Source organism: Sciurus carolinensis, chromosome 16 (assembly GCF_902686445.1).
Source record: "Sciurus carolinensis chromosome 16, mSciCar1.2, whole genome shotgun sequence".
Lineage (NCBI taxonomy): Eukaryota > Metazoa > Chordata > Mammalia > Rodentia > Sciuridae > Sciurus > Sciurus carolinensis.
The window spans coordinates 48,728,011-48,746,238 of record NC_062228.1 but is presented as its reverse complement, the minus strand read 5'-3'; the positions used below and the strand labels follow the sequence as shown (position 1 = coordinate 48,746,238).

The following is an 18,228-nucleotide window of genomic DNA, read 5'->3' as shown; positions in this document are numbered from 1 at the left end:
CTGTGGGCCATCCTGCAGCATACCAATATACTCATGATGAGAATTCCAGAAGGAGAAGAGAGAAAGGGGCAGAAAAATATTTGAAGAAATAATTGCTTAAAACTTTCCCATCATGATGAATTATATTAATCTCCACATCCAAGAAACTCAACCAGCTTCAAATAGGATAAACTCAGAAATTCGCATCTAGACATGTCATATGCAAACCGTTGAAAGACAAAGAGAAAATCTTGAGAAAAATGACTGGCCATGGTCAAGAGAATCTCAAACAGATAATGTGCTGATTTATTATCAGAAACAATGGAGCTGTCCATCTGTCCCTCCAGCCAGCTCTCCAGCCACTCTCAGTCAGCCACCCACCCATCTCTTCACCCGTTGATTGATCCCTCCATCCCTCTGTCCATCAGTTTATACCCACTCCTCTCACCTGCCTATCCATCCACACCCACATACACCCACACACTCACAGGAGCACATCCTTCCACTCATCATCTGTCTGCTCCCCAATACATTCATATGTTCATGCAAACAATAGTTGTCTAACACCAATTCATTCGAGGTCAAGAAATCTTAGACAAACTTCAGAAGCCTCCAGAGAAAGCCTGGGGGAAGAGCCCTCTGATCCTCTCTCCTCACCGCAGTGCGCCAGCAGGTCTTGATGGAAGTCAAGCAGGTCCTGCCGGATGTCTTCCGGGAGGGGGCAATCTTCCTCCTCCGCACCATCTTTGAACTGCAATAGCATGTTGATCTAGGGGAAGGTCAGAGGTCAGGATGAGGGTCAGAACTCCAAGATCAAGGATCAAAGATTCAATTCTAAGTCCCTGTCTAAGATAATGAGCCAAAGCGGGAGTTAGTGAAGAATATCTGGGAGACAAGGGCCAAAGATCCGAAAGGGGTCAGGGTCAGTAAGGTGACTCAGAGGTCAGGTTGGTTTCCAGAGTGGTAAAAAGATAAAACACATGAATAAAGGTCAAGAACCAGTTTTGACATTGAGGGCCATTCATGGTCAGTCAGGGGAGAGGTCAAGGTTGGGGGTTAGACAGTGAGACTAGAGGAGGTCAGGGGTTGGCGGACCTGCTCCTGGGGCGGGGATCGGAACTCGCGGGTCCGCCTTGCAGTCTCGGCGGCGCTCATGGTGAAGGCTTTCATGAGGAGGCCGTAGCGGCCCCGCTGGTTGGCCTGGAGCTTGTCCACATAGCGCTCTGCAAAGGCTGCTAGGGACTCCACACGGTGCTGCAGTTCTTGGTCACAGAAATACTCTAGAAGGTGGCACATCTGAGGGAGACAGTCATGCAATAAAAGGGAAGGTGGTGAGACCACAGGACCTCTTGAAACTTCCCTTGTTTCTTCCCCCACACCCACCACGGCCCTGCCACGGTCCAGCCACCACCAACTCCCTCCTGGATCTTGAGTCAGCCTCCATGGTCTCCTCTCACCAGCGTCCCTCCAACTGCTTTCTGCATTTCCACAGCCCCACTGCCTCCAGACAGTGCAGACTCATGCCCCCGGGCGGATGGGGCTGGAAGACAGGAAAGAACCGACCCACCTGCAACTTCACAGATTCTGGCAGCTTCATCTGGAGCAGGCCCTCCTCCAATTCTTCTTCTTTCTCCCCTTCTGCTGCCTCCTCTTCCTCTTTTCCCTCATCTTCCTTCTCCTGTGCCTCTTCCTCCTCATCCTCCTCCTTCTCCTCCTCATCCTCTTCTTCTTCCTCTTCCTCCTCCTCCTCTTCTTCCTCTTCTTCCTCAGCAAACACTTCAGGCTCAATCATCTTCAAGATCTGTTTCACATCCTCATCGCTGAAGACGCCCATCACCTGCAGGGCAAATTCTGAGTCCTTCACTGTGGCCTGAAAGGCCGCCATAATCACTCCCCAGTCTCGCTCACCAGAACTGCTTCTCCTGCACATGCCAGGTTCTTCCCCAACTGGCTAATAGATTCCTCCTATGGGCCAAAATGGCAACCCCTCCTTGCCACCCGCCTCCTTGAAATTCCCCTCGTTCACACCTGGGTCTCACCCACACAACCCAGACCACATCGGCATACATGAGCACCTCTCCCTTAACAGGTAAGTGTCCTTTCTCCCAAGTCTAAACATATGTGGTTCTCAGGGCAGGACAGGCCCTGCACCTGATGGAGGCCCATGTAGCTCCCAGCACATGCCACAGAGCTCTCAGTCAACACCGTGAAGATGCTCACAGACCGAAGTGTGGAAGGAGATAAAGAGCAGCTTAAAGAGAAGAAGAACAGGGAGAGAGAAAGGTGAACAGAGGGGGGCTGGGGGCTGGCTGGGTGAACGGTAGAGGTCTCAAGGGGAAATGACTGTGTGAGTGGATCGCGACAGCGAGATGAAGGAAATGGTGAGCAGGAGATGGCAGCTGGATGGGTGACAGGATAAACGATGCAGGTGTGCAGGGAGTTGGATGGGATGGGATGGGAGACGCATGAGCAAGTCAGTCAGTGGTGGGCAAATGGAGAAGTGAGGACATAGCTGGGAGAGTGGGCGGGTTAGCTGGGTGGATTTGTGCGTGGATGGAGAATGGGCTTGTGCATGAAAAGTTGGATGGAGAGATATGTGGATGAACGGTTATATGGGTTTAGGAATAAAGGAGTACATGAAAGAAAACATGGATAGAAGGATGGAGAATGGATGGATGAACAGGTAGGTGAATCGGTGCAGATGGTTGGACAGATTTGTGGGTACATAGACGGGTTTACATACCTATGGACAAACAGGTGCACAGAGGAATGGAAAGGGAAATGGAAGGTGGAGGAACAGATGGATCTGTGAGTGGGTATATGGATGGATACACTGGTGGAGGGAAGATGATTATTGGATGTATGAAAGGAAATATATAAATAAGTAAATGGGTAGGTAAGTGGAAGGGTGACTGGACCATGGGAATGAATGGAAGGCTGGAGGAGCAAACATGGTGAAAGCTGGGTAGGTGAATACACAGACAGATGGATGGATATTTGGTGGAGGAGAGAAGGAAAAAAAGATGGGCAGAAGATGAAAGCATATGAATGAATGAGGTGGAGAGAAAGGTGGGTGGATGGATGGACGGACGGTTGTTGCTTAGCTGAGTGGAGGAAAGGGAAAAAGAAAAATGAAGGAACACATAAACAGAAGACAGAGGAGTGATGGAAGGAAAAGTGCATGGTGAACAGGAAGGTGATAAACTGAAGTGGATGGATGTGTAGATGGAGGGACCGGAGGGCGGCTGGATGCACATATGGAAGGGAATTGATGGACGAATGATTTTCAATGGGAAGGACAAGGAGGGAAGCAGAGGAAGCCATTACCAGCAGAGTGGACACGAGCTTGAGCACCGGCACGAACTGGAACTCCACCGAGCCCCCGACGGGGTCGCGTGCATGCTGCCCGCCATCCCGCACAGCCTCCCCCAGCATTCTCAGCGCCTTGTCCCGCAGAGCCTCCAGAGGGATGGCAGGGCTGAGGCGGGCCGGGGCTTCGGCTACCCCAGCAGCGGGCAGCGCCGCCACAAAACAAGGCGGGGAGAAATGGTGCGGGGGCCTCAGGGAGGTCGTGACTCCGACGCCAGGCAGTCCGTGGCGCCGGGGACCGTCTTCTGCGCTTCTTCCAGGTGGGAAAAGCGTGATGGCTCGCGTCTCGGCCGTGAGGGGCACGATGTATTCGGAGAGCATGGAGCGGCGGCTGCGGCAGGCACTTTCCAAGTGAATGCTGATGAGGAGGTCATAGTAGCCTGCACGCAGAGGGCCAGGCAGGTGTGCATCCTCCAGCGCGTGCAGCAGCTGCGCCTGGTCCACGTGGCTGCACAGCGCATGCGCCACGCGGTTGTTGCCCAGGGCGCACACCGCGCGGTAGAGGGCGAGGGTATGCGAATGGAAGCGTTGCAGGTCCAGGCGCTCGGAGAGCTCCAGGATGTCCATGCACCTGTGCCAGAGGTGAGGAACACAACCAGGGACAGACCCACAGAGGAGGTAGACAGACACAGACCACAGAGAGGCAGAGATGCTTTAAGTGAACACTGGCTGCTCCAGCAGTAAATCCCAGGGTCTGCAACGTCAGGGCTGATGAGGGCTTTGGAGCTGTGTCTGGGAGTTTTTCAATGATCTGGGAAGTTCCTAAGGGATCTAGGACACCCTGGGATGGTCTAAGTTTTCTGAGAATCCAGAGGGGTTCTGGTGATCCTCAAATGTATCTGGGATCCCTAGATTGTTTTTGAGTGCCACTAGAATGTTTTCTTCAGTACAACTGGACATCTGTGCCTGTTTCATTTACTATATTCCCAGCACCTAAAACAGGATGCCATGCATTTGGGAGTGCTCAATATTTGGTGAATGAATAAGTGGGGGGATGGATCCCCCTGGGCAAATCTGGGCACACTGAGTTGTATATAAGCATTACAAGAATGTCACTGGGTGTCAAAGTCTTGGTGTCATCAGCCTAGCATGCTGCCAATCCACATAGGAGAAGTCCAGAGCTATTTGTTAAATGAATGAATTAAAGAAAGAATGAATCATGTCAGAAGCCTCCTGGGGTGAGTCTGGGATCCCTGGCTATGTTCAGAGTCCTTAAGAATATTTCTAGGGCTGGGGATATAGCTCAGTTGGTATAGTGCTTGCCCTGCAAGCATAAGGCCATGGGTTCAATCCCCAGCACCACCAAAAAAAAATTCTAGGCAGAAACAGTGGTGAAGGTCTGTAATCCCAGTGACTCAGGAGCCTGAGGCAGGAGGATTGCAAGTTTGAGGCCAGCCTGGGCAACTTAGTGAGACCCGTCTCAAAATAAAAATAACAAGGAGTAAGGATGTAGCTCAGTGGTGAAGCACCCCCTGGGTTCAATTCCCAGTACCACACACATACACACAAAGTATTTCTGGCATTTGTGTGAACACATCTGTAGTCCTAGGTGTGCCTGGGTCCCTGGAATGGGTTTGAGATCTCTGTGGGACAGGTCTAAAGTCTGACTGGGTGTGGCCAGAGGCCGTGAGGTGCAACAGGGCTCTCTGGGTAATGTCAGATTCTTCCAGGTTTGGTCTGGGCTTCCTGAGATAGTGTTGGGGCTCTGGGGGTGGGAATGTGGTCCCCCAAGGTGAGTCTGTGCTCACAGAATGGGTCTAGGGCCCCATAAGGCAGGTTTGGAGCCTCCTGGAGTGTTATTTGGAAACCTGAGCTGAGTCAGAATCCCCCTAGGTGGATCTGGGGCCTCCTGGGTTGGCACTGAGCTGGATCCAGACCCCAGAGAGCTGGCAGCACCTGCCCTGCCCATGTGCCAACAGTCAGGCCCTGACCTGTTCTCCTCCGGGATATGCAGTGCCATCATGGTCAGCGGCTCCTGGCACTGCACAGCCCAGCCCAGCCGCTCGCCAGCACGCCGTGTCTCCACCTGCAGGAAGTGGTTGGGCATGCGACTCCAGGAGACAGGCATCAGCATCTGCACCTCCAGGCGCGGCGGGCACTGGGGGGCTGGATTCTTGCGCTCACTCAGGAACATGGCGGCTGACAGTGGCATGATGTTCTGGGGGTGCAGAGGCATGCCTGAGTCAGGAGTCCCAGCTCTTCCCAGCCCTCCACCCTACTTCCAGGGTGTCTCCCACACCTCCCGCCTTTCCCACGAGTGCCCCACTCCTGCACTCTCACCTTCTGCTTTCCCAGCTCAAACTGGACCACGTTCTGATGGGTGGGCAGGACAAAGACAGCAGGAAACAGCTTCGTGTTGGGCTCCACCTGGCAGGGAAGAGGAGGACAAGGTGAGGGACAAGGATGGGCTGGCAATGTGGACTCTGGACCCCAAATGCTGAGGCCAAGCCTGCAGATCCACATGTGGGCATTTGAAGGCTCCCAGTGGCTCTGAGGTCACCCCTGGGCCACAACAGCCAGGCCAACCCCTTCCAATCCCCCTGGCAACCTGTCATCTGCATCTTTGTGCACATCGTGCCCCTCCAGGAATACCTTTCCAGTTTCTCTGTGTTTTTCTCCCCAAACCCCACCCCCATCCCCAAACAACACCATCTGTGGAGCAGTCTTGCCAAAACCAAACCTGAATCTAACTGCACCTCTAGACCCAACCCCCAGTTTACAGGAAATACAGGGAACAGAGGAGAATGTTCTCATGAAACCACAAGGACTGGGTTAATGTGCCCTGATATTAATGTGCGCGTGAAACTCCTGGGCTCTCCGTGAAATGCAGATTCAGATACAGCCTGTCTGGGGAGGGGCCTGATATTCTGCATATCCTAAAAGCTCCTGGTGATGCTGGTCTTTCCCGTGCCGGGACCACACTCGGAGAAGCACAAACAGCCCGATTCCCTTAACCATGCACTTCAAGGGGGAGCAGGCATGGAAGAGGAAACCAACGTATAAAAAGAAATTCACGGGACATAGCAACCAATTAAAATATATAGGGCTGGGGTTGTGGCTCAGTGGTAGAGCGCTTGCCTGGCACATGTGAGGCACTGGGTTCGATCCTGGGCACCACATAAAAATAAATAAATAAAGACATTGTGTCATCTACAACTAAAAACATATTTTAAAAATATGATCTTACTTAGATTCCAGTTCAAACAAAGAAGTGGCCTAATGGACATTTTTGAGGCAACCAGAGAAATTGAACCTGGACTGGACATTTGATGGTGGTTGGGAACAACTGGTTTGGGGTTTAGGGGGTGACAGAGGTATTGTGGTTATGCATTTTAAAAATAATCCTTATCCTTTAAAGATACATGCTGAAAAGAGATGAAACTACGTGATGTCTGCAGTTTCCTTCAAAATCCTCCTGCGGGTGGAAGTAGGCGTAAAAACGAGGTGAGATTGGCCGGGAGTGGGCGGGAGTTGAAGCTGTGGAACAGGGACCTGGCGGTTCATTATGCTATTCCATTTTTGTATATTTCTGAAATTCTCCATTTAACAAAGCTTTCCAAAGCCCACCTTAGCTGAATTAATGGATAGATAGGTGGATAATATGTGATAAAGGCAGTGTAGGAAACATTAATGATAATATTTTGGTGGTGGGTATCCGGACATATACTGGGCAATCGGTGTTTCTGTATACTTAGAGTACAGGCGCACTTTCTTTCTTTTTTTTTTTTCATAAAAAATATTGAAAAGGAAAAGCCCACCTTGGGATTCTGGCCCATCCTAGGGTACTCCCTGATTGGTGAAAATGTGGTGACTGGCATCACCCATGAAGGAATATGGTCCTCTCTCCAAGGTCAAGGTTGTACTCTGTCTCCTCCCTTCTGGGTCTCCCTTTAATGGAAGGTTCAACTAGGTGGTCTCCCAGGGGCCTCCTGAGGACAGATTAGAAGCTGATTTTGTCCTATCTCGGTGGGGTCTGGCCTCGGAGATACTGAAGGATGGTCTTGGGATGCTGGAATGTGAGGCTCTATGGCTAAGTTGTTGCTGAGGGTTGGACTCACCTGGAAGAAGGTGTTGCTCTCTTTGCCATTGGCTGTGAAGGTCATTAAGCCAGTGGCCAAGTCCACCAGGCAGCCAATGACAAGGTCTGTATGGCTGATCCGGCCCTGCTGCCCGGGGCTCACAAAGTCCCCGCCCCACACCATGTAGCAGTTGCTGCACTTGAGGCTGGAGGAGACAGGAGTGGTCACTGCAGGTACCCTTAGCCCAGGAGCTCTGGACGGACACCCGCTTCCCTGAGGTCCCAGAATAGGGTAACCTCCAAACCCACCCCCAAATGTCCGCCCCCTGTAGACCAGGCCCTGGACCTCTAGGGGCTGGTGGGGCTTCCTGGGAGGCGGAGGCGGAAGAGATTGGGGAGAGAGAAGAGAAAGGAGAAAGGTAGACAGAGGGAAGGATGAAGCAGGGAGAAAACAGAAAAGAGGAGATGGAGACAGAGGAGAAGCAAGCGAAGGGAAAAAAGAAGAGAAGGAGGAGGAAGAGGAGAAGGGAAGCTTCTGAGCCAGGTGCCCAGACTCCAGAGCTTCCTCTTGCTCCAGGAAGTCCCCAGGTCCCACAGCCAGGCAGCCTGGAGCTCCCTTCTGCCCACCCCCACCCCCACCCCCATCCAGCCTCCACCCCCATAGAACCACCCACCCCCCTGGCACCTGCTGTGGACGTTGCCTTGTTCATCCCCCATAGTCACGGTCACTGCCCGGACCTTGCTGAGGTCGAAGTTCATGTCGTGCTGATGGTAGTCAGGGGTGACCCAGCCCACCCACACGCAGCTGGGCTCCTGACCAGCGAAGACTCTCACAGAGTAATAGTACTGGGGACACACAGGGGGACCAGAGGTCAGTCAGGGGGACAGCGTTCCCTGGGACTCTGCATTGGTCTCCAGGGTCCTCTCTGAGTTTCAGAAGTTACCAGATTCAAGACCCCCCGTGTCTATGTCTCCTTGTTTCTGTGGCTACTAATTTGGAAATCCCTTGGGAATATTTACTGATAGCCCCACCTTTGGGTCCCTCCCTGGTAACAGCAAACTAATTAGTAAATAATAACCCCCGAGAGCACTTACTGCCCTGAGTTCTTTACACAGACTCACTTCATCCACCCGGCCACCAGTTCAGGTGGGTTCCATTTGCAACCTTGTTTTACTGAGGCTGAAACCACAGCACTTCCATTGAAGGCCTGAAACACTGAAGTGACTTGGCCAAGTGACCTGGCTGGCCAGCGATCCTAACCACTAGGCTTTCTTTCTCATAACATTCCAAATTTGGAGGATCCCAAAACTATATTGGCATTGTGTATTTTCATTCTCAGGAATTTTAGGGTGGTTATCAATTGGGGGTATTGTGTTTACATGGTCAATCCCAAATGTTGGTGTTCCTAGCCTATATTGGTTTATCCTCTGGATTTTGGGGTCCCTGGGAGTTTATAGCAGTGTATCTCATAACTTCATTATGCTCCCTGCCATTTTCAGGTCACAGGGTAGATGGATACAGGGATCTGAAGGATTAAGTGCTGTGGTTTGTGTCTAGTACGTACAGGGGTATCCCCAGATATGGGAATGGCAGCACTAAAGTTGGGAATGGGGAGTTTCCATGCTATGCTAGGGGTGTCCCCAAAGTAGAGGGTGCCTGGTTCACACCGTAGTGGTGTTGAGGATGATCTCAGGGTCATCGCGGTCATCAGCAGGCACCACGTCGCGTGGGAGTCGGGGCAGAGCTGGGGTGGCTGGTGGTTGGGTCATCATGGCAGCCTTCTTGGCCTTGAATAAGAACCTGGTGGCGGGAGGAGAGGCGGCCATGAGAACCAGCTCTAAAATCCAACCCCCACCTTCCCTCCACAAAAATCACGACCCCCACGTCCATCCCGACTGCATGCTGCTTCTGATACCCGAAGCCTCGCCCCCAGAGGGTGGGACTCCCCTGTGACCCTACATTCTGGAGGCGCTGCACAGTGTTCATGGTACCATGTCACCCACATTTCTGGGAATGTGGGGGTTCTCTTTGGGACTTACAATGGTCCCCCTCAATCAGCGTTTCTCATACGAGGGGCACTGTCTTGTTCGCTGCGAGGCAGGAGGAACCCCTGAGCCCCCAGCCGCAGCTCTCCCATACGTGAAGAGTGGTGGTGCTGCCATTTCCCAACACCCCCAGAGTCTGAGTGACATCCCATCGAAAACCACTGCCATGTAGGAGCAGTTCAATACCTTCTGAGGGTCTCCCTGGAAGTTGGTGTTTTGGGGGTACACTCGAGACACAGAAAGGGTCCCGGTTTAGGTTCAGGTTGTCCACTGAGAGTACAGTAAACTCTGGAGCAGAGTGAGCGCTCCCAAGACCCTGGACCCCCCTTTAGTGTTCGTGGCTAAGGAAGCTCCTTGGGAGAAGCCCTTGGGGGTCCACTAGGTACTTGGGAATTGAAGTCTCCACACCATACTGTAGGGCTCCTCGATTCTATATTCTCAGGAATCAGAGCACCCCTGGGAAATCATGGGGACCCTGAGACACATTAGGCTCCCTCGTGTTCTGACGGCACTCAGCACAGATGGGGCCACTCTCCAGTACACTGGGGTCCTCAAACTGGGAATTCGAAGCCCACCCTAACCGCCCCAGCCCCACCCTCCACTCACCCTCTCTTCTTGTTCTTCTCTGTGGTCGCATCTTTCTCATTCTCTGCCCTGGCGGGCTGGGCCTCTCCCCCAGCCTGGGAGGCGCCCCCGGGGGTGCCCTCCTTGGCACCTCCTTCCTTGCCCCCTTCAGCCTCACCCCAGCGCCCGGCTGAGCGGCGCAGATTTTCGTAGTCGGGGTCAGGTTCTGCTGCCCGGGCCTCGTCCTCAGCCGGGGGCTGCAGACCAGGGGGTGCCAAGGGGGTGGCCCCCGCGGTGCAGCGGAAGTGCTGGTGGAACTGAACGGGAAGGCTCAGCCGGAGAAAGAGCATCTCCACCAGACTGTTCTGGGAGCCCCAGGTGCGGTGGGTCAGGCGCAGGCAGGGGGGTGTGTCCACAGTGCCATCCATTCGGGCCACCTGGGGGGAGGGGCAGGAAGCACTGAGAGAGGCCAGTGGGCTAGGCCAGGCCACTTGTCCTATCCCTGTTACATGCAGTGCCAAGTTAGGTCTTAGAGCCTTGCATAAGAATTCACTAAAGACAACCCCTCCTCCTTTGGTCACCGCAGGGCACAAAATTTGCCCAGGGGTTGCTTTCAGCCCTCTGTCCACCTTTGCTGGGCACCTTAATAGTGGCAGCCCAGTGGTACACTGGAGTCACTTGGGAGAACTTTCAGAATTACTTATACATGGGACTCACTCCAGGCCATCTTCCATCCACCTGTCTGTCCCACAAATATTTACTGAGCACCTACTGTGTGCCAGGCTCTGTTCTAGGTGCTAGGAACACATCAGCAAATAGAACAAAAACTTTGCCCTCCTGGGCTCTTGGGGAGAGTGCTGGGGAAGAACAACTCAGAAAGGTCAGACTTTTGTAAAGAGGCCCCGGTAAATTTTTGTTCATTTTGGTAACACTCAGAAAAGTGTGAGTATGTTAAGTACATGGTACGAGTTTTCACACCGTCAGCATACCTGTGTGCCCGACACTAGAACGGGGAAACAACAGGACCCAGGTCCCCAGGAGTCCCTCAGGGGCCTTCTGATCACTACCTTCTTAAAGATGGTAAGGGGTTCTGAAGAGGCAAATGTGCCAGACTGGCCTAAATAAGAGACAGGAGCCCGTAGAGGGACAGACCTGCCCTTGGTGGTCAAGCTGGACTCGCGAAGGTTTTCTAGAGACTCCACAAGCAACAGAATCAGAGTTGACCTCCTCAAGGATCATTTGCAACTCAGACCTCTGCGTTCCTTGACAGCCAGTGAATTTGACCCAAAACTGTGCCTACAAGATTCCCCGTTCTGGCTGGGGTTGTGGCTCAGTGGTAGAGGACTTGACTAACACAGGTGAGGCACTGGGTTCCATCCTCAGCACCACATACAAATAAATAGATAAAATAAAGGCATTGTGACCATTGACAACTAAAAATATTTTTTTTAAAAAGATTCCCTTTTTCCAGATTCTGCAGGGTTGTTTCCCTCTCCCTCCCTCTCTCTCTCTTTCTCTCTCCTGTCTCCCTTCTCTCTTAGAAATCCTGATTTTCCTTTTGTCCCTTGACAAGAGACTCTCTCCTTTGATCTGTGTGCAAAGAAACTAACAATGCCTCTGAGTTATTCTTTCACAGTAACTGATTCTCCATTCATGCCGCAGATTAGCTTTGCCTGTTCTGGAACTTTCTATGAATGGAATCGCACAGCATGTGCTCCTTTGTGCTGGTTACTTTCATTCAGCGCTGAGTCTGGATTCTCCCACATGGTTGGGCGCATTCCTTCCTGTTGCACAGCACCATGGCCCCTGGTGGAGCTCACCATCTGGGTGAGCAAGAGTCCCACCCCAGCCATCTCTCTGGGCTTTCAGCCTCTACTCTTGCCTCCTGTAGCCCACTGCCAGCAGGGACCTTTCCAAAGCTCCAGTCTCGACTGGACATTCCCTTACCAAAATCCCTTCCACTTCTGCACAGCTTTTAAATATCTCCCCACAAATCACTTATTAACTATAAAGAGAAAAATAGCAACAGAGAAACCTGGCAGACTCCACCATGCTCAAACAGTCAAAGTTAACAATCTGTACAGTTGTCCCTTGAGATGCACAGAGGGTTGGTTCTAGGGCCCCCTGCAGATACCAAAATCCATGGATGCTCCAGTTCTGTCATATAAAATGCCATAGTATTTGCACATAACCTGCACCATACCCTACTGTATGCTTTAAATCATCTCTACGCTGCTTATAATGCCTCTTACAATGTAAATGCTATGTAAATAGCTGTTATACTGAATTGTTTAAGGAATAGTGACAAAAAAAATCTATGTGTTCGGTACAAGTGCAATTATTTTTCAAATATTTTTGATCACATTGAATCTGTGGATACAGAGGGCTGACTATAATGAGACATAGCAACACAGTGTCATGCATCAAGCGCAACACAACCTCACTTCTGAGATATTCCTGCCGAATATGCCTCCTAGGCATCTAATCATGACAAAGCACCCAACAAACCCAAATTAAGGGACATTCTACAAAACAACTGGCCTGTAGTTCTCAAAAATGTCAATGCCATGGAAGACAAAGACAACTTGGAAACACTCTATGTGGAGATCGAGGAGACAAAAACCAAATACAACTGGCTATCCTGGAGTGGATCCTACACTAGATAAAAATAAGGGACATTATAATCACAATTGGCAAAACTGGAGTATGAACTGTGGATTAGAGAATAATATTATCAGTGCTTCATTTTCTGATTTTCATAACTCTATTCCAATCGACAGAACGTGCCCTTGTTCTGGAGAAATGCACATTGAAGGTTTTCTGGGGGTTTTATTTGTTTATTTGTTTGGTTTGGGTTTTGTACCAGGAATTGAATCAGGGGCACTTTACCACTGAGCCACATTCCCATTCCTTTTTTATTTATTTATTTATTTATTTTTGAGACACGGTCTCACTAAGTTGCTTAGGGCCTGGCTAAGTTGCTGAGGCTGGCCTTGAACTCACAATCCTCCTGCCTCAGACTCCGGAGCCGCTGGGATTACAGGCATGTGCCACCGTGCCTGGCTTCCACACTGAAGTATCCTGGGGTAAAGGGGCACAACATCTCCAACTTACTCTCTAATTATTTAGGAAAAAAAGAAAGAAGCTGGGCATGATGGCACATGCCCTTGAATTCCAGTGACTCGGGAGGCTAAGGTAACGAATTCAAAGACAACCTCAGCAATGTGGTGAGACCCTGTCTCAAAATTTTAAAAGGCTGGGGAGGTTTAGTGGTAAAACACTCTGAAAGAGACTGTCACATGCCCAAGGTCACACAGAATGTAAGAGGCCAACTCCAGGTCTGTTTGATTCTAAAGTGCCAGCTGAAACTCAGTCACCCGGAGGTCAAGTTCTTTACAGGCTAGGTGTGGAAAGGACAATCACTTTGGTCTTTGTCGGGTATTTACAGAGTCTAAACTTGAGTTTAACCTTGGGAAAGAGAAGTCTGAAAATTTAGTTGCTTGGATTAATGAAAAGTAACTAAGTAACTAAAAACAAAATAAGCTAAATAAAAAAATAAATACTAAATCCCAACACACTGATTACCATTAATTAGGCAGGTACCAAGATACAGCCAGGATACTCAGAGATTTATATTTCTTTTTTTTTTTTCCTTCAATACTTGGGAAGAACCCAAGTCTTTGTGCATGCTAGGTAAAGCTCTGCCACTGAGTCACATCCCCAGTTCTTTTTATTTTATTTTGAGACAGGACTTTGCTAAGTTACCCAGGCTGGCTTTGAACTTGGAATCTTCTTACCTCTGCCTCCCAAGAAGTTGGAATTACAGGCATGCATCACCCTGCCTGACTGGATTTATATTGCTTTAAACCTTGCTGTAGGATCAGGTAGCTGTAAGGACTAGAAATTCCATTGGTGTCACTTCATTGAGTTTCTCTTTTCTTTCTTCCCCCATTTTATAGGTGAGTCACCTGGGGCTCAGAGAGGTGTGGTAAGTCAAAGTTATATCCAAAAAGGCAATCCCAAGAGCCCAATATCCTGACCCTCTCCTGTGTGCTAATGTAGAAAGAGAAACTCAGGGAAGAGAGTTGTGAGAACAAGGTCTGGAGACAAACCAGATGGGATTATCGAGCTCACCTCATAGTGGGGGTGTTCAAGGGGAACAGGTTCGAACTGAGGAAGGCTTTTGCTGAACCAGGTGGTGACTGGGCGCTGCATATTGATGGCGAATGGCTCGAAGCCTTCCTGGAGGCCACAGATGGCAAAGAATCGCAGGGAGCTCACGTCCTGGCCCAGGTTGAGGTGACCCACCTGGCCAGGTCCCAAGCTGCAGACGGGGAGGAAACCTGGTGGAGAGGGATGAATGGTGGGGGTGAGCAGGTGGGCAAGGCGGGGGCAGTCATGGGGAGGCGGTGCTGTGGAAGGGGTAAGAGAACCAGGGGCCGAAGGTAAGGTTCAAGTGAGGTTCAAGTGAGATGGAGGAAAACCAGGGCGGGTATGTGAAGGGGTCTCACCTTCCCCAATCTCAATCTCCCGGAAGGCTGTCTCAGAGCCGGAGTCTGACATGAGGACCTCACCGTTGAGGGTAAAGATAATGGTGTTCTCTGTGAGATCGATCATGCAGCCGACGACATCACCTGACTGCCAGGGACGCCCAAAGGGCTCGCTGCCCAAATGCCAGCGCTGGCCCTGTGAGGAGGCCAGAGAAGACATGGTGCTGAGACACAGAGAAATGGAGAGATGGGGAAGCAGGGAGAGACACATGCAATGTGTCGGAAAGAGAAGGAGGTCACCCAGTGCCCCCCATCATTCCCGATGTTTGCATCCACAGTCCTTGGAACTGCCTTCCTCACTGATCTCTATCTCAGCCCTGCTATGTGGGTCCTGCTGTTCCCATGGCTAGGACTGTGTGGACCACCAAAGTGGTTGTGAGGGTTTGGGGACAGCAGCAAGTACAGAAAGGAAAAGTGAACCCATCGGAATCCTCCATACGGGACCCAGAAGAACTTGCCCATGTTGCCCACCTACGTCCCCAGAAGAGATGGATGAGAGAGGATGGGTGTGTGGCTGGAGGACGTGTGGACAGAAAGGTGAGAATCCACATGGGCTGATGGGAAGGAAGAAAGTGTAAATAGAAGCATAGACGGATGGATAGATGGATGGATGGTTGTTAAGTGGATGAATGAATGGATGGATGGATGGACAGATGGATGGGTTGATGGCTAGACGGTCGTTTAAATGTATGTATGCATGGATGGATGGATAGATGGATGGTTAAATGGATGGATGGGTGGATGGGTGGGTGGATAGGGAGTGGGGAATGGATAGACGGATAAGCCAGTGGATGGATGGATGAGGAGGATGGTAGATGCAGGGATGGATAGACAGAGTGAAGCACAGACAGAAGCAGGGCTAGAGTGTGTGCCTGTGGGAGGGACCACAGGGACTGGCAGAGTGGAGCCCAAGGAGGTACCCACGCGGTGCCCATTGAAGACATAGGCCAGATCATCAGCTCCCAACTCTACATCAGGCCGCAGCTCGGGTCTCGCCCAGCCCACTCGCATTTCGCCTGTGGTGACTGCCTCGAACTCGAAGTACCAGCGCCCACTCTGTACTGCATATGATTTCTCTGCCCGGAAGATGCGCACCCGGTCCCAACGAGACTGGCTCTCCACCTGACCTACAAATGAGGCCAAGTCAAGTTAGAGAAGCTGGATAGGAAGTGGGTCCCAAGACATCGAGAGGTTGGTGGGAGAGACCAGAGAAGGTGAGGGTGTTGGGGAACAAGGAGAGGAGGGACAATTTCTTGGTGTTAGAGGAGAATCGGAGAACCCCAGATTGGTCAGAGAGGCAGGAGAGATCTATAGACCCCCTCTTGTTAGCAGTCACACTCTAAGAGAACACAGATGCCGACTGAGACACAGAAGGAGAAAGTTGGGTCAAGGCCTGGTCAGGGGTTAAGAGTCAAGTGTTAGAATCAAGGGTTGAGAGCAGGACTGGGGAGTCAGAGTCAGAGTCATGGTCAGGAGGGACCAGACATTGAGGTTGGGACCAGGAGTTAAGAAACCAAGGATTAGGGAGAATGGTCAGGGTTGAGTCAAGGCTGGGACTGGAAATCAGTGAAGGGTCAGGGGTCAGTTAGGAGGAAGGATTAGAGACTCTAAGTCCTTGGTTGTGTGGCTCCATGTTATGGCCCAAGTCCAGAGGTTAGAGGTTATGGGTCAAAGGTGAAGGCCAGGAATTGGAATCAGCACTCATTGGTCTGACAGCTCAGTGTTATAGCCATGGTCCAGACAGGGACTGGGCCAGACCATGGTCAGTGGTCAGACCAGGGTCAGGGTTTGGGGAAGGGTCAGTGCTCAATGACCTCCTGATCAGTCCACTTAATGTTATAGATAGAACTCATTCAAGGGCTGAGACAGGTCAGAGACCAGGAGTCAGGGGCCAGGGTCAAGGTAGGAGTCAGGAGTGGGAGCCAGGGGTCAGCACTCACTGGGCTCCTGGTCAGGTGGCTCAATGTTGTAGCCATAGCCCAGCAGGGTGCGCACAGCCTGGCAGAGGCTGTCCCGGTTGCTGCGCTTGGTGGCCTCGTCCAGCAGGCGGTAGGGCACGAGGCGAGGGTTTCTGCGCGCAGGGATGTCCTGCACGGCGCTATAGCTCCAGCCCTGGGCCACGCGGTCTCGTGCCCACACATTGTGGCCATTCTCTGCCAGGCGATCCACGAGGGTCGTCTGCGCCGGCGTCAGGCGCACGTGGCTCAGGTCCAGCGGAGCCGGCTTGTACCCGTTGCTCATCATATACCTGCAGGTGCAGCGGGGCCACTGACGAGGCCCTCCTGCCTCGGCTCTGTGCTGAGACCCTGACTTCCGACCCTCGTACCAGGATCCCAGGATGCTTAGCCAAGGGCTTTGGAATCTCTGACCTCCGGTCCCTGCTGTCATGGTTCTAGCACTCTCTAGAATAAGCTCTGAGGTCCCTGACCTCTGACTCTAGGATCCAAAGCAGGTCTTTGACAGCACTGATCTCTGACCTCTGTGACCTCTTCATCCTGATTCTAGGAGCTTTATCTTTGACCCTGAAACTCTTTGACCTCTCACCTTCAGCTTTGAGGTTTCTTAATTCTGGCCAGAGACCCAATCACCCACTCTAACTCAGAACCTCTACTCTCTCCCCTATAATCTTAGGATGCCTTCCTTACAACTCCAGAAACCTCGGGATTCCACCCTTCTACCACTGATCCCTTGCCTCTATGTGGGGATGTCACCTCAGCTTCCTCAGGGCAGACCCTGACCCTACGTGCTGGGCTCTCTGCCAGGCTCTCTCTCACTGGAACTCAATCCTGGACACTCACCTCTGACCTCAGAGCCCTGACCCCTGACCCTATAACCTTCACCCCAACCTACAGCCCCTTCATCTCTGACCTCAGCCTCTCCACACATCCCCAGCACCCAGTCCATTCCCCAACAGGCCTGAGGCCCCACGCTCACGTCTTGGGGAGTTTTGTCTTCTTGAGGTTGTCCTCGGCCTTCTCATCAGCCATGCCCACGTGGCAACCCAGCGCCAACAGAGTCCTAGGCAGGGGGACAGGACAACAAGGTCGTAGCCCACAGAGCTCCCTGCCCATCTCCTCTGCTTCTGGCTCTGTCTCTTGCTCTGGCCGTTGGGGCGTCTCTGTCCCCATCGATCTTGGTCCCTCCGACTTCTGTCTCTCCCTGTTTCTTCCTTTCTGTATCTCTTTGACTATGTCAATTTCTTCCTGTCTGCTTCTTTCTCTGTCCCCATCTGGGTCTTTCTCCCTTTCCATTGCTGACTTTCTCCCCTTTTTATTATTTGAGACAGTGTCTTGCTATGTTGCCAAGCTGACCTTGAACTCCTGGGTTCAAATGATCCTCCCTCCTCGGCCTCCCAAGTGCGGGGAGCATCGGCACGTGCCACCATGCCCAACTCACTGCTGATTTTCTCTTCCTGGTTCTTTCTCTCTCCCTCTCTGTCACAACTCCTGTCCCCTCTAAATGTCTGTCTGTCATCTGTCTTCCTTTTCCCTCTGTCTCTGCCTCCCTTTCTCTGTCTCTCCTGGCCATCTTTCCCCCAGGAGTCGTTCCATCCCCTGCTCCCGTGGGATCCCCTCACTTGAGCGTCTCCCCGGACATCTGCAGGTTGTAATTCCTCTCGGGCTCTGGAAGGCTGTGGAAGTCCACAAGACACGGGTGCAGCCTCTTGTTGTCATCCCGAACCTGGAGAAGTCCTGGCGTCAG

General features: G+C 51.8%; 1 protein-coding gene across 4 annotated transcripts in view; it reads right to left on the bottom strand.

Annotated features, from left to right (window-relative positions):
* Ryr1 (ryanodine receptor 1) overlaps positions 1-18,228 on the bottom strand; it is a 119,113-nt gene that overhangs the window by 78,066 nt on the left and 22,819 nt on the right. For all 4 annotated transcript variants that reach the window (XM_047528523.1, XM_047528525.1, XM_047528524.1 and 1 more), the window contains exons 22-37: positions 18,104-18,207; positions 17,461-17,544; positions 16,467-16,774; positions 15,451-15,653; positions 14,488-14,662; positions 14,111-14,319; positions 10,019-10,413; positions 9,035-9,167; positions 8,052-8,212; positions 7,407-7,572; positions 5,629-5,715; positions 5,280-5,506; positions 3,307-3,919; positions 1,547-1,816; positions 1,075-1,275; positions 637-748 (exon numbers count right to left, since the gene is read on the bottom strand). In XM_047528523.1, coding sequence (XP_047384479.1) covers positions 637-748; positions 1,075-1,275; positions 1,547-1,816; positions 3,307-3,919; positions 5,280-5,506; positions 5,629-5,715; positions 7,407-7,572; positions 8,052-8,212; positions 9,035-9,167; positions 10,019-10,413; positions 14,111-14,319; positions 14,488-14,662; positions 15,451-15,653; positions 16,467-16,774; positions 17,461-17,544; positions 18,104-18,207 — 3,448 coding nt within the window. The remainder of the gene's footprint in view (positions 1-636; positions 749-1,074; positions 1,276-1,546; positions 1,817-3,306; positions 3,920-5,279; positions 5,507-5,628; positions 5,716-7,406; positions 7,573-8,051; positions 8,213-9,034; positions 9,168-10,018; positions 10,414-14,110; positions 14,320-14,487; positions 14,663-15,450; positions 15,654-16,466; positions 16,775-17,460; positions 17,545-18,103; positions 18,208-18,228) is intronic.